We start from the raw sequence: 25,238 nt of genomic DNA on the forward strand, positions 1-25,238 counted from the left end.
GTTTCCGAGATTTTTGATTCCGATGAATATACAATACATATGACGAAGGGACAGATAGCAGTCTCCACCACAGTCATCAAAATACCCGTCTTTGCCAATGTGTTGACCCCACAAAGACAGTTTCCATTGGTTTTTTTCAAAATACTTTCCTTGAAGCTAAGTTTACCATGTATGTATGTATGTATGTATGTATGTATGTCACTAGCCTTTTATCAAAGTGACTGGACACACTGAGCCGCAGACTTGTCAACACTCGACTCTGAATCCGACAGAGGACACCTCTCGTCTGTTTGGAACATCACGGCAAAGATCTGCAGCCAACGCAACAGGATCATACCCCGAGGTAGGTGTGTGTGTGTGTGTGTGTGTGTGTGTGTGTGTGTGTGTGTGTGTGTGTGTGTGTGTGTGTGTGTGTGTGTGTGTGTGTGTGTGTGTGTGTGTGTGTGTGTGTGTGTGTGTGTGTGTGTGTGTGTGTGTGTGTGTGTGTGTGTGTGTGTGTGTGTGTGTGTGTGTGTGTGTGTGTGTGTGTGTGTGTGTGTGTGTGTGTGTGTGTGTGTGTGTGCGAAAAGTCTGACGTCAAAACTGGAACCCCGGGAGAGAAAGGCTGGTTGGCAAATGTAGCGGAGAGCGAATACACAAAAGTGTAACTCACAGGTTTTGTACAGACAATTTCTTTATTTTACACTTATATAACAAAACGCAGTTTCTTCACCTTCCCGACAGGAGAGAGTGTGGCGGTAAACCAAACAGAAACGGCACTGAGTGGGATTTCACAGAGCGAGGAATCCTGCTCTAGGCAAACGCCCCAATAGCTGACTCACTCATGAAGACAATCTCGTTAAAAAGAGAACTTTGAGAAGGTTGGGCTACGTGTGTGTGTGTGTGTGTGTGTGTGTGTGTGTAGACACACACTCCACTTAGCTTGAGTCATTATCAGCTTGCATTTCATCCAGTAAGCCATCCAAGTGTCCAGATGGTCAGAAAAGCTGCTTCAACGCTCTCTCTCTCTCCCTCCCTGCTACACACACACTTCTTTTGAAGAAGAAAAACAGGTTATGCCAGCGATCGACTGAAGCCAAACAAGGGGAGGGATGTAACTGCAGGAGGAGCAGCCAGAGAGCAGACAGCTGAATTCAGATCAGTTACCTCTCCTGCGCTGTCCCTTTCCCATTTTCTGCTTGGATGATATAGAATAAAAAAATATATATAAAAATGACAAAAAATTCAAGTGCAGCCCATCTCTATTGTTGTTGTCATGGTTGGAAAGTGCCAGCGGGCCGACTGCCCAGTGTCTGCTCCCAGAGCTTGCCAGTTTAATGTGAATTAGAACGCTGTTCTTTTTGTTTATCGCAGTCTGAGAAGGCAAGTACACCCCCGAAAGAAACGACAATGAAAGGTACAGCGCTATTATACGTGGTCTGTGTTGCAGGCTTTCTTCAAAGCTGAACCACACATGGGGACTGGGATGGGCAGAGAGGCTTAATGGTCAGAGCTAAGGAGGCGTTGTGATGCAGGTGTTATCCGCGGTGTAAAAGCTGGTGGAGTGGAGACACAAGCTCTCTCTCTCCGTTTTCTCTCAGTAGCCGTACTTGTCGTTCAGGTGTGTGCGTCCATCTCCAGTCTGATCTGTGAGTGAATGAAAAAGATAAGTGTTGAAAATTCAAAAGGATTCACATTTACACATCTATTCATGTAACATGGTCCCACAAGAGCAAATTCACCCAGTAAAGTTACCGCCGACTCGTATGCAATCACCAAAACTGATCACAAATCCTAAAAATAAAACTGCGTAGCGCGATTAGCTCTGAACCTTGAATCCAAGCTCAGTTTGGGAGCTGCTTCAAACTTTATTTTCATTCCAGCTGATCTTATCATTATTTAAGTGACTTTGATCTGCATTCCTCAGCAAACAATGAAAACCGCCGCTGCAATTTCAGCTGCACGAGTGGACCATGAAAGCCTGTCCTACTTCCTCTCACCGGGTCCTTCACTCCTGTCCACAGTGGACGAGGAACACAAGCGTGTGAGTGTCAAGTGTTTTGTCAAGTTACAGACCTAGAGGCCTGTGTCTGCATATCTTGAATTCTTATTCACCAGGTTTGAAAAAAAACACTGGTGAACATGCATCGCTCTTGTCGGGACAAAGAGTAATGAGGTCACGGTCATGCCGATTGACTGACCTAGGGACCCGATCGATTGGTCAACAAGTCTTGTGCAAACAGTCGGATCAGTCAGGTGCTTTTACCTGTAGGAGGCACCCAGACGCAATAGTCAGGGTCGTCCTCTGGATACTCTCCCGAGGGCTGCCGTGGTGGCTGTGGAGACCAATCATGAGGAGAATTCAATTGACGGCACGCTTTTCTGCACGAAAGAATTAAGTAAGTAACTGCGTGTGTGTGTGAGAGAGGGCCTACCCTGCTGGGGCCCATCACTTTCTTCTTCACATTCTTCCTGGGGCTGGGCTGTGCTGCTCCGTCTCCTCCTGCTTTGGACTCTGTGGCGACGTAGGGAGATTTTATTTATTTATTTATATATATATATATATATATATATATATATATATATATATATATATATATATATATATATATAGTTGGCACAGATTCAATTGGAAACGGTAAAAGCGCAGTAGCCACCTGGACTCGACGAGGCCACGTCTTGCTGCGCTGCTTCAGCAGACTCCTCGCCTCCCCTCCGTTTGTGGCTTTGCTCTGATTTGAAGTCACACAAACAAACAGAAATAAAGTGTAATTATTAGGTATGTATTCATCTACAACATTCCATTCATACGGTTGCATGAGTCACACATTGCTGGATATTTGATCACTTTTCTTTATATAACTGCCTAAGGATAAGAAATAAACGGTATGCGTTTGTGTATATATTACAGATCTACTGCCACCCAGTGGCAGAAGAGACGCATTGTAAAACTCTTATCACTTTTATACCTTTTAGCTCTTGTAACCGTGCTGGTTGCCGTCTCGGCTGCCCTGACAGAGTGCTCTCTAGAGACATGGACGCACCGGACTCCTCAGAGTCCGTCTCAGGAATAGTTGCACACTCTTTATCGTCTTCTTCATTTTCCTCTGCTGCCTCCTCCTCCTCCTCCTCCTCTCCACTGGGTGGAAGTTCTTTCATGTTGAAGAGCTCTGCGGGCAAGTTGGGCCGCTTCAGAGGCAACTTCTACAAGAGAGGAAAAACATCAATGGAGGAAATAGGCTGAGCAAAAGAAGGAAAAAGAGAGGCAGATGATTAGACCTGGTTATGAAACATGAAGAACACCACCTACCCCGATGGTACCAGTCTTCAGTTTGAATTTGCTTCCCCCCTTCATGGCTCCAAACAGCGGTAAGGTCTTTTTGGGCTTCTCTGCCTCTGAGCTACCACTGTCACACCAACACACATCAAAAAAGCCTTCAAGTATTTCAATGCTGCCTGGTATAGATTGGAATCAAATACTTTTCATGAATTTCTCACACTCCAGAGAATGCTTAAAAGAAGCTACAGAGACAGAGCTCAATTAAGTCCCGCCCACAGTGGAGGGGAAAAACAATACGTGGCTCTCCATTGTTGACTTTGTGTTGTGAGAAGGTGCCTCCTCGTCATAGCTGAAAGCTGCTGTCGGGTAGGATGCACGACCAACAGGCTAAAAACAACGAGCTTTTAATAAGCGTTTCAACCCTTGGGTTGTTTTCCCCTCCGGTGGGCGTAGTTTACAGAGTATGGAGAGTTGTGCTTCGTCTCTGTAAAACACATTCCCGTGCTCGTCCTTAACTTAATCTGAAAGGAAAAAATGTGCGTGTATTTGCTGTTATATTCTCAGCAGTATGAGAGTGTGTCTGACCTCTGCAGCAGCGAAGGCATCCGGGCGGGCCGCGTGAGCTCCACCAGCTTGCGCAGCCTCTGCGCGTCCTTGCGCAGGTTGGCCACGTGCACGTGAAGCTTCCTGCGCTCCACGGCGTCCATCGCCACCTCGCTTTGCACTGCGGTCATGAAGACATCCAGCGGGTCTTCGGCCGAGGAGCCGGAGGAGTCTTAAGAGGAGGAGATGAGAACACGAGATTAAAACAACGCGCAGCTGTGGGTATCGTGGCATCCGTCCACAGTGAACAGTGGACCGCCCAGCCCATCATGACTCACCTCCCCTACCGCCGCTGAGTTTCTTCTGAGTCTCTGCCAGCTCCGTCTCCACCTCTGATAGTTTGGTCACCTACATGAAGATCAAATGCACGAGTGGTACCACGGAAACAAACAGCGTGCTAAGCATCGCAGTAGTAGTGCAGTTCACACCTTACATTGTAGAAAATCTTACATTTCTATCATCAGTTTTTGGCATTTTGTGTTGCGTGCCAATTTGCAAATGTCAGGATTGCCAACACGCTAAACTACGATGGTGAAACATTACACCTGCTCCACATCAGCATGTCAGCATTATCAATGTGAGCATGCGACATGCAGCAGAATATTGTAATATTCCAGAGTCATGTTGTTTTTTACCAGCGACTCATAGGTCTCGGGCCGCTCATCGACCTTTCCCGCCTTCTTCATTCTCTCCTGCCTCTTCTTCTCCACGGTGCCGGTTCGATCGAGGAAGGTGTCGTCATCGCTGTCGTAGTAGTCCTCGTCTTCCCAGTTCTTCTTCTTGCGCTTACGGGACACTAGGCGTAGGAAGTTAAACAGGGATAAGTACAAGCCAGAACCTCTCCAGACGGTGGTCCATACTTCTGCTGCGCACCTGCTTCCTGGCGGAGCAGCCCTCTGGCTTCCAGCATGCGACATGCCTCCAGGCAGCACTGGATGGCTGCGTCTTTCTTCTTCCCTGTGTGGGTTGCCTCTGCGACCAGCTGCCGGCCCACGGCATCGTCCACCGGAAGCCTGACAGAAACGTGAACTGTGTGATACTACACCCACTTTACAAGCATTCTGAGCATTTTTAAACTGCACAATCGTAGATGTGGGGGTTTTCACATCACTCACTTTATCCTGCACAGCCAGGTGCCGTGGCTTTGGTCTTCATACTCAAACTCAAGCTCCTCTCCTAAAATGACAGGATGCCGAAGTCGAGAAATTCAAGAAACACAAGAACTATAAAAAAAACAAGAGGAAAGCGCACGTCTGTGGATTAACAGAACGTCTTCTCACCTTCCCTGTCGTAGAAGCCCTGCAAAGCCTTCTTTGGGTCTTTCAGGTAGGCGGCTTCCTGGTCCTCCTGGAACTCTGTTGAAAAAGGGTTTTCCTCGTTCTCGTCCTCCTCCGGAATGGCCTCCTGGTCTGCGTGGTTGGTAAACGGAGACGGATGGAATTAAAAAGGAAAGGAGAACAAGGGATTACCGCGCTACTTTAGTTACTCGCCGAGAGTGGCATACAGTGGCATGATCTAACGACAGGCGGGGAAAGCTCACCCATTCCCCACGAGCAGCCGGAGTCTTCGGTTGACAGTTTTCTCTGGCCCTTGCTGCTCTCGCCTTGCCCGTCTCCCTCCTTCTCCCCACCATCATCGCCGTCGTCATCATCATCAGAACCGTCTCCCATCATCCTCTTCTCCAGCTCTGCCTTCTGTTTTCGAGTTTTCTCCCTCAGCTCCGTCACTGTTAGCTCAGACTCCTCTTCTTCATCAATCTCTGGACCCTGTGGGAGGAGGAAAACACAGCTTCCGTCAAAAATCTGCCGCCTACATTACCCACAGTGCAACGCACCACCGAGAGTCCAGTGGGATTTGATGTGTTATGCTAGTAGTGGCTAATGATTCATGTTATTCATTACAAAAACGGTCTCTTCAACTTTAGTTTCACTCCACCTTCTTGTGCAATGGCTCGGTGCTCCACCAGGGGGGGCTACCTACCCATTTAAAAACAACAAACACTGGTGCAGTCTATTAAATACATAAGTCAGAAATTTCTGCTTGGCGCAAGATATATCCTCTAATGGCTTGTTTTGTACGAATCTAAAGACATCCAGTTTAAAACATAAAGAGAGAGCCAATCAGCAGTTAGCCATTGTTGGGAAGCTGGAAGTATAAAAGTGTTTATGCATTTGCTTGATGAATGATTGTTTTGTTGAGGAGTGATTTTCTGTCTATTGACATCAGCATTTGAACTAATCTTTCTGCTTCTGTCGCAGATGCAGGATCTCTCTGATTTGTCTGTGAGCTTCCTTAATGAAACATATAATGACATAAAACATATAATGCTCCTCCATCACGGTCTGGTACACGGCAGCCACTGCAAAGGACAGGGGCAGACTGCAGCGCATCATTCGCTCTGCTGAGAAGGTGATTGGCTGCCGTCCCTCCAGGACCTGTTCACTTCAAGGACCCTGAAGCGAGCACGAAAGATTGTTGCCGACCCCTCCCACCCTGGACATGATCTATTTGTGCCCCTTCCATCTGGCAGGAGGCTGCGGTCCATCAGAACCAAGACCTCACGCCACACAAACAGTTTCTTCCCGTCGGCAGTCGGGCTCATCAACAGAGCCGGGTCCCCCACTGACCTGTCATCCCCAGGACATTTCCTTCTGGTCTCTCTCCTTCTGGTCTCTCCCCTGCATATCCCCGTCTCTCTATTTAAACACACTCGTCACTTTTAACATTCATACACTTCACTTGGTTTACGGTCCTGTTATCTGTTTTTGTGTGCACTTTATTCCATATCCTATATTCCATATCTTATTGTACATTTCAAATATGTTTCTATTTCCTGCACTGTGCCGACTGTTTTTGATAGTTAAACATTATTCGATAGTTAAATGTTATTTTGATAGTTCATGTTATTGTTTATTGTTGAATGTTATGCACCTTCCACCACGACAAATTCCTTGAAGGTGAAAACTTGCTTGGCAATAAACGGTTCTGATTCTGATTCTGATATTCAACATGTTTTTTGAAGGCTTGAACGGTTGTTTGAGACCCGTAAGAAGCTACGGCAGGTTTAGTTTAGGATTAATAGAATCATTATGAGAATAGTCTGGGCTGCATAATAAAGATATTTGATCTGAGGGTTTTTGTATTCCCTTATTTTGGTATGTTTATTTGATTTTGTTCCCGTTTGTGTATGTAGTAAAATAATAAAAAATAAAATGATGGATCACAGTCCTAAATATAACTAGTGAATGTTATTATATGAGCTCCAGGGTTAGAGAATTGGATAACCTGCCCTTGACTGTAGTGGAGACTAAAGTGACCCATCCCAAAGCGGTCTATGTTGTCTATTCATGTCAGTGTATAAGTGGAGGTCCACATCAGGATTTACCTGCAGGATAAAAAGCCTCGTGCTCCCACCGAACTTTAAGACATGTCCCACGTGGAGCCGGATGTAGGTATTTGGCGGAACCGTGTTCTTGTTCACCACAGTGCCGTGCGTGCTGCCGAGGTCGTGGAGGTAAAACCCTCTCTCCTCCCCGACGGACTCTCCCTCTCCGGCCTGTCGGCGGTACTGAACTATGGCATGGTACCTGGAGATGGAGGGATGCTCCAGAGAGACGTCACACACCGGTAAACGTCCAACCACGAAGTAGCTTTTCTGCGTGAGGGGTACCGTGTCCACTATGGTGCCGTTTTTAAGGATTTCCAGAGCATAGGGGACATCCGGAGCATTGCCGCCCCATGACGGCTCCGTGTATGGGATAGGGGGGAACGTACCAACTGGGGGCCCTCTAGCAGGAAGCACTATGGGTTTAGCTTCGGGCTTGGTTTTGACAGGAGCCACATTCTTGTCTTTCACGTTACCGCCGTTCTCGTCCTCTTCTTGGCCCGTTTCCGTGGTTCTGTTTTCATTTACATGATCCGAAGAATCCTCACTAATGGCGTCTACAGCCTCGGCTTTGTTACTTTCCTTCACACGTTTTGCCTCGGCCGCTGTTGATTTGGACGGAGCAGCGACGTTCCTGCGTTTGCTGGCGAGGGAAGGCGCCGCGAAAGGGGCCGGTTTTTTAAAAGTGTCCTTCGTTTCTTGGTCGGCTCTCGTTTCATGTTCGCCTTCGTTCTCTGTGGCCGAGCGCTCATCCTTCTCCATTGCAGAGTTCATTTTTCCATCCGAATTATTCACACACAGGTCTGACGGTTGGGAGGCGTCCATGTTTATTTGGTGCGACTGTGAATTTTGCCCGGGTTTTCTAAGCCTCTACAAATCCGCCAATTGAGAATTAGTTCTCAAATAAATTGGAGCCGAAAAATAATTTTAAAACACGGGTAAGTGGCATTTCAATGAAATTCGTATTTTATACAAGTCAAAATAAATAGTTTGTTGCGGAACTAAATATCTTGTTTAGTGTTCAGCCGAGTTTTTTTGCAAGAAGGACGAAAATGCTTAGTTCCGGTGCAACTTCCTTCAAACATACAAGGGATATTGGTTTCATATGTTAGCAGACGCTTTATCCATCCCGGTGCAATGTGAGTAGTTGTTGCGTTTTAAGTTTTTATATAATTTAACTAACGTCAGCTAAACAAATATGTTACGTACTTAGCTAATAGCTGTTTCGTAGCTTCGTCGTTGCTCCTCCATGAATGAGTTGTTTGTTGTTTGTTGTTGTTCTCTCGTAGATGCTCATGCTGTGCCAAACTCTAGGCAGACACCTGCCATGAGTTGTTGTCTTGCTTTTCGGCAAACAAACAGCTGTTAAACCTCAACTTCAGAGCTTGCGTTAATCAATGCTATTTACTTTTGTATTCGGCATACATTAAGTCCACTTAATTGCGTTTTCCGATACCTTTTTTTCAGCATTAACGTTAACATTACATCACCGTTACCTGCTATTCCGAGTGTCTTTTTTTATCATAAAGGCATGGCTACAATTGCTTTTTTTTTTGTTGATTGGTCAGATGTGTCGATATAATCAGAAGACGAGTACATTGTTGTAACCGGACTTAAAACAGAGTTGTGCACGTTTGCCTTCATGCAATCAGTTATTCATTCCGCAGCTTTTGAGTTATATTTGGCGTGATCGGCAGTTAAAGTTTAACTTAGTTGCCACTCTGGATCAGCAAAAACGTCAACATTTAAACTATTTTGAAAAGCCAAACAGAGATTTAATATTATTTTTATAGTTTTCCTTTTTTTATTGTTAATAATGTGATGTTGTTTTTACTAAATTCATCCTTGATTGTGATGGTCACTCCAACTTCCTCTCCACCTTTCCAAATCCCAGATTTAATCCGAGTTTGAATCCGGCGCGTGTCTTTCCGGCTTTGATCACCCACCATGATGCGTTACTGGGGCGAGATCCCTGGGCCGGCGGGGGCTCCTCCCAGTCGCAGCTCCTTTGACTTGCTCCAGCGCGAGTTCCGCTCTGTGGAAATGCAGGACCCTCCCCTGCACCAGCCCTCGGCCCAGCGCCCGCGGCCCACCACCATGTTGGACATCCCCTCGGAGCCCTGCAGCCTCACCATCCACACAGTGCAGCTGTGTCAGCATGCTCGTCGCCTCCGTAGCCTTCTGTCGGCGGCCCAGGCTCAGGGTCAGAGCTCGGCATCCTCTGAGGGTGGCAGCAAGCTGGAGGAGGCTGATGCCAACCTGCCCCTGCGTCCTCCCACCCCACCTGTTATGCCAGATGACTTGCTACCCGTGGACAGCAAAGCCCCGCGGCAGCCCTTCCTGCTCCGTCACAGTGACCCTGAGAGTGACTTCTATAAGTGAGTTAATCTGAAAGACTGTGTGGCTGAGCCAAGATAAATATTGCATTTCACACATATGATCTCAGACAATTTATTCATCATTTAGCTCTTCTGGCTCTTTCCATCATAAGGGGTAAAGGCGAGCCCGTCACGGAGCTGAGTTGGCCCTCCTGCAGGCCGCTGCTCTACCAGTCTGTGGCCACCGTCTTGGCCCACGCTGGCTTCGAGTCAGCCCAGGAAAGCGTGCTGGAGACCCTGACCGACCTGGTTAACGAGCATTACCTGCGCCTCTCCCACATGCTGCGCGTGGCGGTGGACCGGGAGGCTCGGCTAGGAGCGAGTTCCTTCCCAGACGTGGTGGAGCAAGTGTTCCACGAGGTGGGCATTGGCAGCGTGCTGGCCCTGCAGCGCTTCTGGCAAGTGCGGATCAAGGACTATCACAGCTACATGCTGCAGGTGAGGTTGGGAATGGGTCATAACCGTTAATGGGGTTGTGCCATTTGACAATCTACCCTGTAAGACGATATGAATGCGTTAACCAGCCATCATCTTTGCTCACTTTTTATACAGTGCTAATCTTTTTTAATATATGTGGTTGTATTATGTCATTGTGGTCAACGTTGCAAACCAATGAGCAGCACTGTTCTTTATGCTTAAATGTGACGAGGTGTCAGGTGCATTGGCTAAAACCAGATATTCCTGCCAATTTATGTCATTTGATCTTCCAGAAAATGTGTATATTTACTGACATATGGTCAGTAAATATAGATATAAAATGACATATACCACAACAAAGGATTTTATGTGCCCACACATTTATTTATGGTATTTCCTTTTGCAATTATCTGAAAGTTGCAATGCATCACAAAGCATATTACTATGCAGTGTACAAATATTCCATTTTCAGAAAATGAATCCTCAGCAAGTTTAACCCCTACGGGTTCTCCGGCTTCCTCCCACAGTCCAAAGACATGCAGCTTAGGTTATTTGGTGACTCTAAATTGCCCGTAGGTGTGAATGTGAGCGTGAATGTATGTCTGTCTCTATATGTGCCCTGCAATGAACTGTCCAGGGTGGACCCTGCCTTCGCCCAATGTCAGCTGGGATCGGCTCCAGCGCCCCGCGACCCCGAACAGGATAAGCGGTTTGGATAATGGATGGAAGGAAGTTTAATAATGAATTGTTATCATGCAAAAACATTTTCTTGTTCCAGCTTCTTCAATGTGAGGATTTGCTACTTTTCTCACTTATTTTGATTGTAAATAGAATATTTGGGCATTTCATAGTGGGGATGTCCCGCCTCAGCTGAAGTATAGATCACCATGTGACCAACGTCCCCGGGGAAAACACTAGGACATGTCATTATAGGCTGTGGAAAACTATGGACATCTTGTAGACTAAACAATTAATTGGAGAAACAGTCAGCAGATGAAATGATATTGATAATAATTACGTTTGGCACAGTGCTGAAAATATGTTTGTAAAGGTGGTGTAAGCTGCCAGTGCTTCGCCACAACAATGCTGAGTCATCTCAGAAAGCATAAAGAACTTTGTACGGCAACTTGTGTGCAAGCTGCTTGGAAGTGAGACAGAATACAAACTGAGAGATTCACTGTCTCCGGTGCCAACGTGACTTCTAAAGATGATGATGAGCTCTGAGAGCAGAAAGTAGAGCGGATTCTTTGTGTCGATTAACTTTTGGCAAATCACCGAATATAGTTTTCACAACGTGTTGGATCATGTTTCATATTGATGAATTCAAATACCTGATGATGTAGGCTCAGCTCTTGCATGTCTTTTATCTACGAGCTTTCACCAGTGAAATTGGACTACCGGTAATAAAAGATTTTCCTCCTCCAGGTGAGCAAAGATCTGTCGGAGGAATATGAACGACTGGTGAACCCAGAGAAGGCTCTGGAGGACTCCAAGCCCCCGAGGATCAAGGAGGAGCCCATGAGTGACATCTCCTTCCCCGTTAGCGGGGAGCCTGAGGCTGACTTGGCCTCTGGGGACCAAGCTTTGCCCATCGGGGTCCTCGGGGCCCACGGTGAGAGGCTGGCTTCGGGTCTGGATGGTGACCATTCTCCTCACACCTCAGGTGAGACCATAGACTTTCTTTACAAACGTCACCGTGTCGGTTTGAAAACCGCCGCTTCGAAGCCTCGAGATTGACATTTTGGCCGTCGCCATCTTGGTTTTCGGAGCCAGCAGTGACCGTATTTGGACAAAAGTGTATAGTTGTGGAAGAGCGAGGCCCAGTGGGGCAAGTACCACTAGCATGACAAACGCTAAGCGACCAGCTAGTTTGGCAAACAAAAAAAAGATTTTAATCTAAATGTGCATACTGCAAACCTGCCACTCAAAGGGGCCACATCTTTAATCATGCATAACTTTAAGCCGTAATATAATTTCAACAGGTGACTCGTATAAAGATTCACCTCCGCCATACAGTTGTCATGAACGGGTATATTAACTTTCGAGATCAAAAACGTTTTTTGTTGGACCAGGCTGTAAACGTTTTGACAAGGGGGTCTATAGGGATTGACTCACTTTTGAAACCAGCTTCAAGTGGCCATTCCAGGTACTGCAGTGTTTTGGCACTTTCATGGTGGCTTCATTTCTCAGGCCACGGAGGTACCGATTGGCACTGATGAAGAGGAGCCCCCAGCCTTCTTAATACCACCTGGCAGCTTCCTAATGAGCTCTCTTGCACTGCTTGTAATAAGGCTGCTTACATTATGAGGCTGATTTCACAAAGATGTGTAGAGTGTACATGGTCCTGATTAAACAGTACCTATGTTGTTTTTATAGATGCAGATATTCTGCAGTTGGCTAATTTACCAACTGTAGTGTGAAGCTGGATTTATAGTCGACACGGAGAGTCTCGCTGTAAATAACCACGGGATGTGTTTTGTAGTTCAGTGTTGGATTTTCTCCCACTGTGCTTAACGACTGCATTGTACCGTGATCAGGACATATCCAGCGAGGGAGGGAAGGTCAACCTTGTTTCATTGCTGAATGCGAGTCTCTCCTGTGCTTTCGCCATATGTATGTTCCGTTCACTGTGACAGAGAGCGGAAGGTTTGTACTAGAAATGGTTTGCTAGATGTGTGATACTGTAAAGGAGACGATGCGCATCATGCTGCACGTTGTATTCACTTTCAACAATCTGGAACAGAAAACGCAGTTGGCCCATGCTGACCTAACATAGTTCTTGCAGTGCGTTGTGGTATCTCCATTACCTCCGTGGCCTTCGACCCATCGGTATAGTTCTAGCTACGCGCATCATTGGCTGTTAAAAAACCCATGCTGTCACCATTGATACGTTGGATTTAACCAATTCTGCTGCGGTACAAACCAATTCAGAGCGCTCACTGTATGAGTGTAACTGATGCGGGGGCGTTTTCTATGAGCCCGATTAACATTTGATTAATTGATTAACTACTCTTTTTAAATGCACTGGATTATTTATTTTTTGGCTAAATTGGTGCTCCTCTCTGATAAGGTGGCGGTGGGACCAACAACTCCCCACTGTGGCCACAGGTAAAAATGGAGCCGCAGGATGTCGAGGAGGGCCAGGGCGCTGGCCACCACCATCACCACCACCACCACGCTGTCTTGGGCGGAGATGTGTTTGAGGAGGGCGGGCCCATGTCCACCATGAGCGAGTCGGGAGGAGCCATGGCACCCTCTCCCGGGGGTGCGGCGTCAGACGCCAGCTACGCGTCGCATTCGCCAGACTCCTTGATGGCCGCCTCGCCCGTCTTCAACCAAAGGCCCAAAAAACGGGCGAGGAAGGTGTGAGGACGTATTGGTGGACGGCGGGAGCCCTGAGAAGTGGACTCGAACTCACCAGCAGCAGACAAAATCTGGCGGTGAATCACACCAGCTGTGCAGCTGTTGATGTTAACGGCCACTGCATCAAATGACGTAAATATCTTGAATGATCTGAACTGATGGGGGGGGGGTCGTTTTTTTAGTTTGTGTAGTTTCTCTCGATCTGTTGAACTCATAACGGGGTTTATTGTTAAAAGAATAAACCTCTTTCAGAGTATCAGTTTTGTCTGTTTGAGTTTTATGAAGTGATTTTTAGAGGGTGGCTATTAGCCCGACTGAATTGGAGAACAGGAATAACTAAGTGGTCCAAAAGCAAATCATTTTGTCAAACAGCTTAATAATTCAGCAGAATGGGTTTGTTGTCGTAGAGCTATTGAGTCCCTTTCTCCTCGCATACCAATTACTGCCTGTGCCATTCATTAGGATTACAAGATGCTCCACCAAAGGACAACACCCCCCTCATGAAGTTGCTGTTGTATATTATGATGTACGGTATTCCCTTTCTGCGGTACACTTTACTGTACATGTAGCCCAACACGGCGGAACGATCCACACGCACACACACACACACACACACACACACACTACTACACACACTACTTCACACACCTGTCAACCTGAAGCCGCTCTGCTAAATTAGCATGTGTTTCAGTAATGAGGCAAAGCTGCGAAACGCAACGCCAGGGCAATTATGGCTTGGTTGTCTGCATCGCGACGACGACATCAATCCGGTCTTAATGGCAAATTAATTACAGGACGCGTAATTCTGCATGCTGACCGAGCAGGCCCCGTTTGAATACATGTGATTTCTCCTTTGTGTAGGCGCCGCCTCCGTGCTCACAATCAGGCAGGTAATTGTCTGTGGCTAGGGGAGAGTGTGGATTGGGGGGGGGGGGGGGTCACGTGACATTCAATAAGCAGCATTGATAGTTGATTTAGCGTTTTTTGCGCTGCACCTTCAAAAAAAATGATTTGAGGTGCTGTGGGATGTGGAACAGCTGGAAAAACGAGATCGGTAATCCAGACTTCTGGGTTAACCCTGTTGATGCTAATAACTACGCAATGCTACTTGGATCCAGTAAGAGTCCTGGATTATTTTCTGCTCTGACATTCTGCCACATGTTGCCACAAACACCACAGTTGCAGTAAAAAGGCGACATCAATCATGACTTCATCGCTTCCAAACCGACCTCACAAAAAAAAAATCAGTGCCTTTTATAGAAACTGAAATATTCACACATAACCATTTAAATATCAGACTTTTACATACCGGTACATGAATATACTCCTTGGCAGAAGGATTTATGTGTATGTATATATAATATAAAAACGGATCACAATCTTGGTTTCAAATACCTTTTTAAATAAAAAATGAACCATTGAAATTACCAGATAAACATTTTTAGCCACATTAAATGTGCGGCTCCATGAATACTCGGTCGGTCCACCACTTTGGTCCAAACTCAACATCTAACAGCTGAATTGGCATAAAAGTTTCTACCGACATTTACGGTCCCCAGAGGATAACTCCTTCTGACTTTGGTGATCGCCTGAGTCCTCCCCTTAGGCCACAAGCCGGATTGCATCAGTGATTTTGTCTGAAATGTCTCAACAACTATTGGATGGATTGCACAGATATTCACATTCCACTCAGTATGAATTCTCACGACTTTGGTGATGCCGTCACTTTTCCTTCAAAATTTAAAATGGTCCAACACTTTGATTGATCATCAAATGCCTGTTCTAGCAATGGCACTTCCATCAGCCTGTTATAGCAATGGCACTTCCATCAGCCTGTTATAGCAATGGCACTTCCGTCAGCCTGTTATAGCAATGGCACTTCCGTCAGCCTGTTATAGCAATGGCACTTCCGTCAGCCTGTTATAGCAATGGCACTTCCATCAGCCTGTTATAGCAATGGCACTTCCGTCAGCCTGTTATAGCAATGGCACTTCCATCAGCCTGTTCTAGCAATGGCACTTCCATCAGCCTGTTCTAGCAATGGCACTTCCGTCAGCCTGTTATAGCAATGGCACTTCCATCAGCCTGTTATAGAAATGGCACTTCCATCAGCCTGTTCTAGCAATGGCACTTCCATCAGCCTGTTCTAGCAATGGCACTTCCATCAGCCTGTTATAGCAATGGCACTTCCATCAGCCTGTTCTAGCAATGGCACTTCCGTCAGCCTGTTATAGCAATGGCACTTCCGTCAGCCTGTTATAGCAATGGCACTTCCGTCAGCCTGTTATAGCAATGGCACTTCCGTCAGCCTGTTATAGCAATGGCACTTCCATCAGCCTGTTCTAGCAATGGCACTTCCGTCAGCCTGTTATAGCAATGGCACTTCCATCAGCCTGTTCTAGCAATGGCACTTCCGTCAGCCTGTTATAGCAATGGCACTTCCATCAGCCTGTTATAGCAATGGCACTTCCATCAGCCTGTTATAGCAATGGCACTTCCGTCAGCCTGTTATAGAAATGGCACTTCCGTCAGCCTGTTCTAGCAATGGCACTTCCGTCAGCCTGTTCTAGCAATGGCACTTCCGTCAGCCTGTTCTAGCAATGGCACTTCCGTCAGCCTGTTATAGCAATGGCACTTCCGTCAGCCTGTTCTAGCAATGGCACTTCCGTCAGCCTGTTCTAGCAATGGCACTTCCGTCAGCCTGTTCTAGCAATGGCACTTCCGTCAGCCTGTTATAGCAATGGCACTTCCGTCAGCCTGTTATAGCAATGGCACTTCCGTCAGCCTGTTATAGCAATGGCACTTCCGTCAGCCTGTTCTAGCAATGGCACTTCCGTCAGCCTGTTATAGCAATGGCACTTCCGTCAGCCTGTTATAGCAATGGCACTTCCGTCAGCCTGTTATAGCAATGGCACTTCCGTCAGCCTGTTCTAGCAATGGCACTTCCGTCAGCCTGTTCTAGCAATGGCACTTCCGTCAGCCTGTTATAGCAATGGCACTTCCATCAGCCTCAGACATTGTTTGGTGCCAATTAGCAAATAGCCGTGTTCTAACGTGCTAAACTAAGACGGTGAACATCACACCTACTAAACATTACCATGTTAGCATTGTCAGTATGAACATGTTTGCATTTTAATGCACTGCTGTCCCTCAGTTGCAGGCTCCCATAGCCATGCTAGCACGGCTCCACATTGTAGTTTACACGGATTGTGTAGAGGTTTGTGTAATAAGTCTTCCACCAAAACAAATATTACGGTTATTTTGTCGTTTCCTTTGTAAATTATTTGTGTATTTTCTAATGGGGTGCCCAAACTTAGATTTTGTTGGACTGTTTTTTAAGGGAAAGTGCCTCTTCGGTGGAAATGCACCTAAAATGTGACAAAGGAGCCTTATTTTTTTGGAGGGGATCCAAGCTTAAAATACTTTTCAAAATACCGGCCGAATCTTCAACGATACATTGCGTTCGTTTAGGCTTGAGTAAAATCTTGATCTGAAATATAACTGGTTTTCATAGCTGTCAAAGAAATGTAGTAGAGTACAAAAGTCCCTTCTGAATTGTAATGACGTAGAAGTATAAAGAAACCAGAACAGAAACACAAGTACAAAGTTCAAAATTGTGCTTAAGAACAACACTAAATAATATAAAAATGACTTTCCACTACTTGCGACAATCTTTCTTTATTCTCCAGGGAATATTTTTTATTCACAATAATAAATCAACAGCTGTGGTCATGTAACTAACAGGTGACACTGCTCAAACACTTAGAAAGTAAATCTGTTGCCTGCTTGTGACTGGTGGGGATTGAATGGGTTAGCATACAGCCGTGTTATATCTGTGCTGCGGCAATGTGACCCATCAGTTTATCTACAGCTACAAAAATGTCACGGTGGTTTTTTTGAGCGGGAGGTCTCCGAGAGGGGCCAGAGAAAGGACCCAACAAATGATTAATTACCTTTTCCACGTGAAATTAAATTTCTCCGAGTTTTGAGTTAGTGAGCGGAATGAGGAAGACTTCAGTGTGCGTGACGAGCTCGGATTGTCCTCCAGGGCGCTCATTTGTCCGCTTTTGAGTAAATCACGCAAAAGGTGGAAACGAGACACTCGTTCAAAAGTAATGTCCTCATAGGGCAGAATCCTATTTATCGTAATCACGTCAGAGATACCGTGAAGACACATAATGAATTGCGAGACGAGATGATCGTATCAACAAAAAAAGATGAATTGGCAGACAAATGGGATGTGACGGATAAAAAGCTCCCGTGCTCCACCTGCCACTGCTGCAGCCATGTCACTGCACCACCGAGATGAGAGAATTGGTTGCACAAAGCTTCGGTGTCTCAGTCTGAATCAATCAATGGATATATTTTCTCCAGGGTGATGATGTGACTGAAACTGTCAAACGAAGCAGGAATTGATGCAGTCTCTTCCAGGTGGAATTAATCCATCATCCAGTTCAATTTCTATTTTTGGGAAACACTACATCTTAACATTCACCCACTGACACAAACATACAGTGATGGCTGAGGCTGCCACTTGCCCAACAGGTTCTAATATGCGGTTCTAAATGGTCACACACTCACACAGCCTTCAAGAGCAACTTGGGTTTCAGTGTCTTGCCCAAGGACAGTTGGTGACATGCTGACTGGAGGAGCTGTTGATCAAACCTTTCACAGGACAACCTGCTCAGAGTCGAGAGCCGTTGAGAGGCAATAGATATTATCTTATGTACGGGGCTGCGGGGGGGAACAGCATCCCAGGCCGGCACAAGCAGTGAGTGAACAGTAAAGAACAGCACAATAATGAAATGAGGATGTTGTCATTATTTAGCTATGCTTCGTATTATTGTACCTCGGCATAGCAAAAAAATAAAAAAAGGATGCATCTGCTTTGATTCATTGCTGATCACATGAGCAGATTAAGCTAACATGCTAAAATGCTAATGGTGGATCCTCCAGCAGTGACGTCTGCGATCACTGAGAAGCTTGTACCCTCCGTGGTTGTTTCGTGTCTCTTTGAAGTGGTTTTGTGTCTCTCTGCGGTTGTTTTGTGTGTCTCTTTGAAGTTGTTTTGTGTCTCTCTGCGGTTGTTTTGTGTGTCTCTTTGAAGTTGTTTTGTGTCTCTCTGCGGCTGTTTTGTGTGTCTCTTTGAAGTTGTTTTGTGTCTCTCTGCGGTTGTTTTGTGTGTCTCTTTGAAGTTGTTTTGTGTCTCTCTGCGGTTGTTTTGTGTGTCTCTTTGAAGGTGTTTTTGTTATCTTGTCGTTTTGTGTCTCTTTGCTGTTTGGTGACCCTTTGCGGCAATAATCCTTGACGTGACCTCGTTAATAGTGAACAAACTTTGAGCTGTACAGTGGAACAGTGCAGTTCACTCCCAACTCGTTACCCGGTGTGTTTAAAAAGTGACGGTGAGGGGTCCTGACGTGTGACGAGTTGCGAGCGAGAACGTGTCGCCTGAGTGATCTAGTCATATTACATTTTTTGAGAACGAGCAGAGAAGCTGAACCTGGAGCAGATGGTGGACGACTTTCCGGCGCACAAGACTCAGGATGACGTTCAGGCAGGCGAGTATAACTAACTTACTGAATGCTCCACAGATGAGAACAGCAACCACGTAGTGTGTGTGCACATGCCAAGCATTGTGTTAAAACTGTGCAGTCTCTTCTTTGCTTGGATATGTGTGATTGTGGCTGCAGCCACTGTGGCATTTATATTGTTATTACATTCACTTCTGTGTTCTCTGCCTTTGTGATATTTGATTCTGCTGTTGAGTCCATAAGAAGTCTGTGACTATGTAATTTCTTAATAATGCTTGTCGCACCCGCTGCAGTGTCCAACTCTTTTTATTTACTGTCTGTCCTTTATTGTTTGATTATCTGTTGTGTGTCTTTTCTAGTTAATTCTGAGAATACCATAAAAGGTGGTTGTATATTTATAATTAATACTACGTTGTATGCCGCAAGTGCAGTCTACAGAAAATGAACTTATTGTTGGTTATACATAGGGCTCTGTGGTGTGATGTTGTTGCACTAGTGTATCTGGACATTAATGCATTTCGGTGTAAACTCATTCAGAGTACATTTTAACTGAACTACTTTTATCTGAATACACCTGAATACACCTTTTCACAACTGTACCATCGTTATATTTCTCTCAAACATTGTTTGATTGTAACTATTTCATAAATATTTTATTTTATAGTGTTCTATTCTATTTTTCAGTAAAATAGTCCATTTCAATGTAGCCCTTTGTAATGTGCTTTCATAAGATAGCTTTCATCTTTTAAAAAATGATGGTGACTCTGGAAAATGCAGCCACTCTACAACTAAATGTATTTTACTGGAAACAATATTGGCCTTTTGAAGTGACACATTTCTGTGTGTTGTCCGATGCATATTAGCAGCAGTTCACCAACCCTCCATCGGAGGGCAGTCCCGCACCGCTCACAAACTGGAGCCAGAATGTGGCCTCCTCCTTCAAATGCAGGATTTAGCATCCTCCCAGTTACCACCCGAGACCCGGGCACTCCCAAGCCTTCCCAGTGAGCAATGCATTTTTAAGACATCATAATGTTGCAGAGCGGTGTCGAGACATCACTAAATGATTATGTTTCCTCAACACAAGGCGGTAATTAGCTTGCCGCAAGACAAGGCAAGTTCCCCTGAATGTCTGGATTTGGATGTATCTAACAAACCAAGCGTGTGATGTCACAGCAGAACCAATGAGCACCAGTGAACAGTTGGATTTGATCCTCATCACGATAGAAAAAATATGCATTTCTGCAAGCTTGTCACTTTTTAGGATTTTTTACCCCACTGTGATGTCAGCTTTTGATTAATGTGCATTTCTTTTCACTGAAAAGTGCACCTTAAAAAACAATCTGGTTTTCGAATGCCTAATTGCTTGTCAGGCAGCAAGTTTGTTGAGTTCAGTGCTTTCTCACATCTGCCTTTTGCGGGCCAGGGTAACCAATTAAGGGGAGGTGGCAGCAATGCACACAAACAAACCCACCATTTTCTCATTCCATTCCACCACAATTTATATGTCTATGGGGTAATGTATTCACATTGGGCGCCCGAGAGCACTTTAGATGATGGTGTCAATATCACAAAGATCGCACTATCTACTGCTCGTATTCATTAAGCTCGCTCAAATTCAAACCTGCTGGAAAACGCCTTTGCACGGGTAACGGGGCTACAGTAATGCTGGTGAGGCTGGGAAAAATCACATCCCGCACCCGGACCATCAGCACTGGCGCCCCCCAGGGATGTGTGCTCTCCCCACTGCTCTTCTCCCTCTACACCAACGACTGCACCTCAGAGGACCCGTCTGTTAAACTCCTGAAGTTTGCAGACGACACAACGGTCATCGGCCTCATCAGGGACGGTGATGAGTCTACGTACAGGCGGGAGACTGAATGGTTGGTCCTCTGGTGTGGTCAGAACAACCTGGAGCTGAACAAGCTCAAGACTGTGGAGATGACGGACTTCAGGAGGAGCCCCCCAACACTGCCCCCCCTCACCATACTCAACAACACTGTGTCTGCTGTGGAGACCTTCACGTTTCTGGGATCCACAATCTCCCGGGACCTGAAGTGGGCTCCCAACATCAACACCATCAGGAAAAAGGCCCAGCAGAGGTTGTACTTTCTGCGCCAGCTCAGGAAGTTCAACCTACCTCAAGAACTGCTGATTCTTTTATACTCAGCCATCATCCAGTCTGTTCTTCCATCACTGTGTGGTTTGGATCGGCCACCAAACAGGACAGAAACAGACTGCAACGGATTGTTAGGTCTGCGGAGAGGATCATTGGTTCCAGCCTGCCCTCCATCCTGGACTTGTACTCCTCCAGAGTCAGGAAACGGGCTGGAAAGATCTCTGCAGACCCTTCACACCCTGGACACAAGCTGTTCCAACTCCTCCCCTCTGGTAGGCGCTACAGAGCTCTGTACGCCAAAACCACCAGACACATGAACAGCTTCTTTCCACAGGCCATCACTCTCATGAACAATAAATAGGTTATACTACACTATTACCACCACTTACAACTCATGCCACTGTCGATAGGTTGATGTTCACATGTGTATATATATATATACACTTTTTCTCTTGGATATATATTTACACTTATATTATAGCTAAATGTTTATACCTACAGCCATTCTACTTTTTTTGCTGCCCTTTTTTTATTCTTTATACATATATTTTCTTGTTTATTGTAAATTTGTGTTTGTACATTGAGAGCGGAGTGGAAACCGGAGACAAATTCCATGTATGCGTAAACACACATGGCCAATAAAGCTGATTCTGATTCTGGGTTTGGCTTTTTCATATGCAAAGAGAGGACTTTTTTTTTTCTTGATTCCTGTTTGTTTCCAGCCTTTATTTGTTTACATTTTGGAAAATTGGCAGCATTATAAATGTGCCAAATTAACTATTGCTAGCCACATGTCGATGTGTCCTTGAGCAAGACACTTAACCCCAAACATTTCTTCCGTAGCTGTGCCTACGGCAGTGGCGGCTGGTGGAACATGTTCTAGGTTGGGCCATCCTATCAATTTCAGCAAACATCCCAGTATGATTTAATGCAAAAAAAATGTAAGTATCAAACACGCATTATTACTTGGCAGTTAAATATTTAACATTTATTCCAACACGAAAACAATCAGTGAATAACACTTATATAATATAATATAACATGTTTATTTATTGAGATGCCCCTATGGACCTTGTTATAGGAGGTAAAGATCAGGAGAAGTAAACATGAAGTGTAATTATGAATACTGATGTTAAATTAAGCTATGATGAGTTTTCACTGTTAATTTAACATCTCTATTACATGTTGATGCCTCCATGACCAAGTTAAGCAGATGAGATTGTAGAAGAAAAGATGTTCACTTTGCCTAATATGTAGCTTGACAGAGTTCTCCATGTGTGTCCTGGTGTTCTCATGTTTCCTTACCTCCTCATCCCTCACTCCCTACCCTGGTGTTCTCATGTTTCCTTACCTCCTCATCCCTCACTCCCTACCCTGGTGTTCTCATATTTCCTTACCTCCTCATCCCTCACTCCCGTAACTGTCCGTGCTGGATCCGTCACCGTTGTTTTAAAAAGCTAAATAAATGATTAGCATGACGTCATCCAGCTAGCCAAACCTGTCTGGTGTACAGCTATACAGAAGCTCCGCATGTACTGCTTCCCTTTCCCGCGAGTCTGCTGTCTGATTGTGAGGTCAGGCTGATCTGATATCAGCTCTTTGGCTGCAGAATCTCCGCCAAAGTTCTCCTCTCAAACGGGTCTTGGAGGAGGAGTGCTCGCGCTGGTGCGGGCGCCTGTAGAGACTTCTCCTGACGAGAACGCGCAGCGAGGGGGGCCTGATCGTTCTGGCCCCACGCTGAATCTATTTAAGGGCGCTGATTGGCTAAATTGTATGTCACTCATTTATATCTTGAATCAGCAATTGGCTAAACTGCTTCATAGACCCGCCTCTTTTGGGCCAAAACGATCAGGCCCCCCAAGCTGCGCGTTCTCAGAGTGTCGTGCACACAGACAGAGAGCACGAGCAGAGAGCACACAGGCAGAGAGCACGAGCAGGAAAGCATATATTTTGCGCAGATATCATATTTTACACACATTACTGGGTACATGCCATCGTTCAAAAACACAAATATTGACAATTTGTATAATTTATGATTATTATAATTTTTCTTTTTTTGTGTGGCTCATTGTGGGCCATACCCCATGGCCCTCTATTGACCAGCCGCCACTGGCCTACGGTGTAGAAATGTGATAGAATCTGAATTGTAAGTCGCTTTGGATAAAAGCGTCTGCTAAATGACTGTAATGTAATGTAATGGAAGCTTAAAGCTTAAAAAAAGTGACTTGAGAAATGATTCTCAAGTTAGGTCTGGCATTCTAGGAAACACAATTTCTAAGCAGATTTATGTTTTTACATTTTTTTCACGACTGAGACTGCAGCTACTATAACCTATAGGTGCACATTGCTGAATCTAAAAAAATATGTGTGATTGAGAGAAGGAATACAATTTGTAACACAAATTGCGGCCATCAGGCGCTTTAACAGCTGAATTGTTTACTTGCTCGAGGTGATGTTGAAAAGGGGATGAGATGGGTCCTAAATTCCTAAACGTTCTGTAGAATCCCCTTAGCGCAGTTTGAGGTAAGCACTCAGGTTTGCTTCTGATCAAAAAGGCAAAAAGCCAGCACAACCCCAGATACTGTTGTTTTTTTTTTTGTTGTTTTTTTAAATGCAGATGATTAATAAAACGTAACAGTGCACCTGCGACACTCCTCATCATATACTCCTGTGACCTATTATTCCTCTCCCACTCAAACTTAGTCATGAAATTACTTTTCATATTCGGAAGCTATACATTACAATCCAACTTCACAGATTCTTTGGAACACGTTTTTTTCCCCTCATCACTACTTTTCACGCTTTCTGACATGTTTTCTTTCATTATTCTATGCCAATTATTATCACACACCTGGAAGGAGGAATCAAGCAACCCCACACTGAGAGGCCGGCCCTATTTCCTCTTTGATACGTGTAATGAATGAATGAATGAGGTAGTATTTCACATGCCTCTTTTGTGCTTTGTAGTTAAGTTGAAGCCAAACTCTTATTTTTGTAATCATCATTATGTTATGCAGTGCCCTCTTTGTTTTCAGAACTTGAGGTTTTCCTCTGATCTCACAGATTTTTGGTGGACTGTTTGTTGACAAAAATAAACTGCAACAAATGGTCGCAGTCTGTCTCCTTAGCCTCGCTGTCTTTCCCTCCTGTTACAGATGAATCGCACTCCAGCAGTTTCACTTGTTTCGCTGTTTCCTCATATTGCCGACATTGAGACAAACTTGTTTGTGCTGTCTGTGTTCATAAAAAATGAAGTGCTGTAATTTGTTACAGCACTTCAGGAAATAGCTCGTAGAATAATTTGATTTCTTTCCAAGTAAATGCAATATGACCTGTGGTGGAATGTAACTAAGTCAATTTACTTAAGTGCAATTTTTATTTGTACCTAACGTGAGTATTTCCATTCAGTGCTACCTTATTCTTCTTCTCCACTTTCAGAGGCAAATATTGTACCTTTTACTCCACAACACTTATTTGACCGTTATAGGTCATTTTGTGAGAGGAGAGAAGCTGGGCTTAGAGGTAGAGCAGGGTCGCCCTTCAATCAGAGGATTGGCTGGTGAATGATGACATGTAGTGTTAAAGCGCTTTGAGTGGTTGGAAGACCAGAAAAGTGCCATACAAGTTGAAGTCCATTTCCATTTCCATGAGATAGTTGTTACCTTTTAACCGTTAACCGTTATTCAGGGTCTCTCAAAAACGTTGATGAGCAGCAAGACTCGAACGATCAGTTTTGATCTTTGCTGGGGGGCCGCTCGGGTTGGTCCAGAATGCAAAAGGCCCCTTTCTCTTATCATCTGAGTCCCTATTTAACCCAGGAATATTCCTGGTGTTTTCATGGTAACTCAGTCAGGTTCAGATGAATAAGCGACATGGTGTTGTGATTCTGTGACCTACAACCGCTTTCATCACGACCAACTGTCAATTCAGACGTTGCATGCAAACTTGCATGCTGTTAAAAACAAAACAAAAAAGTTATTGTTACTCCTGACATCCCTTAAAATGCAGCTTATTGAAACCCTGTGTCGCTGAGAAGTTCCTACTTTCTGCTCTTTGGTTTTGAGATTTGAGGCCTTCAAATGCCTTTGCTACACAAATGATTCAATTACTCCTCCTTTTAAATGTGCGAGCGGAGATAGCGTTTTGCTGCCAGAGAGCGAGGAAGGAATGAAATTAACCTCGG

At 45.1% G+C, this 25,238-nt stretch overlaps 2 protein-coding genes across 4 annotated transcripts; one reads left to right on the forward strand and one right to left on the reverse strand.

Annotated features, from left to right (window-relative positions):
• Positions 1-669: 669 nt before the first annotated feature.
• On the reverse strand, positions 670-8,072 carry slc4a1ap (solute carrier family 4 member 1 adaptor protein; the record flags this gene model as incomplete). The annotated part of the gene is made up of 14 exons (XM_079286925.1): positions 670-1,626; positions 2,246-2,315; positions 2,415-2,494; positions 2,637-2,711; positions 2,949-3,183; positions 3,290-3,386; positions 3,845-4,034; positions 4,141-4,210; positions 4,498-4,658; positions 4,736-4,875; positions 4,978-5,038; positions 5,143-5,271; positions 5,403-5,628; positions 7,248-8,072. 14 exons carry the CDS (start codon positions 8,070-8,072, stop codon positions 1,577-1,579), a joined length of 2,409 nt encoding a protein of 802 aa, XP_079143051.1. The 3' UTR covers positions 670-1,576.
• On the forward strand, positions 7,361-13,567 carry supt7l (SPT7 like, STAGA complex subunit gamma). 3 transcript variants are annotated; one of them, XM_079286927.1, is made up of 5 exons: positions 7,361-7,489; positions 9,142-9,625; positions 9,739-10,063; positions 11,468-11,705; positions 13,113-13,567. In XM_079286927.1, the coding sequence occupies exons 2-5, from the start codon at positions 9,195-9,197 to the stop codon at positions 13,409-13,411; spliced, it is 1,293 nt and encodes a 430-aa protein (XP_079143053.1). In that variant the 5' UTR covers positions 7,361-7,489; positions 9,142-9,194; the 3' UTR covers positions 13,412-13,567. The 3 variants fall into 3 exon arrangements, with proteins under 3 accessions (XP_079143053.1, XP_079143054.1, XP_079143052.1); XM_079286928.1 differs by lacking the exon at positions 7,361-7,489 and adding an exon at positions 8,052-8,185; XM_079286926.1 differs by lacking the exon at positions 7,361-7,489 and adding an exon at positions 8,318-8,386.
• Positions 13,568-25,238: the final 11,671 nt, after the last annotated feature.

Source organism: Melanostigma gelatinosum (assembly GCF_949748355.1).
Source record: "Melanostigma gelatinosum genome assembly, chromosome: 16".
Taxonomy (NCBI): Eukaryota; Metazoa; Chordata; class Actinopteri; order Perciformes; family Zoarcidae; genus Melanostigma; species Melanostigma gelatinosum.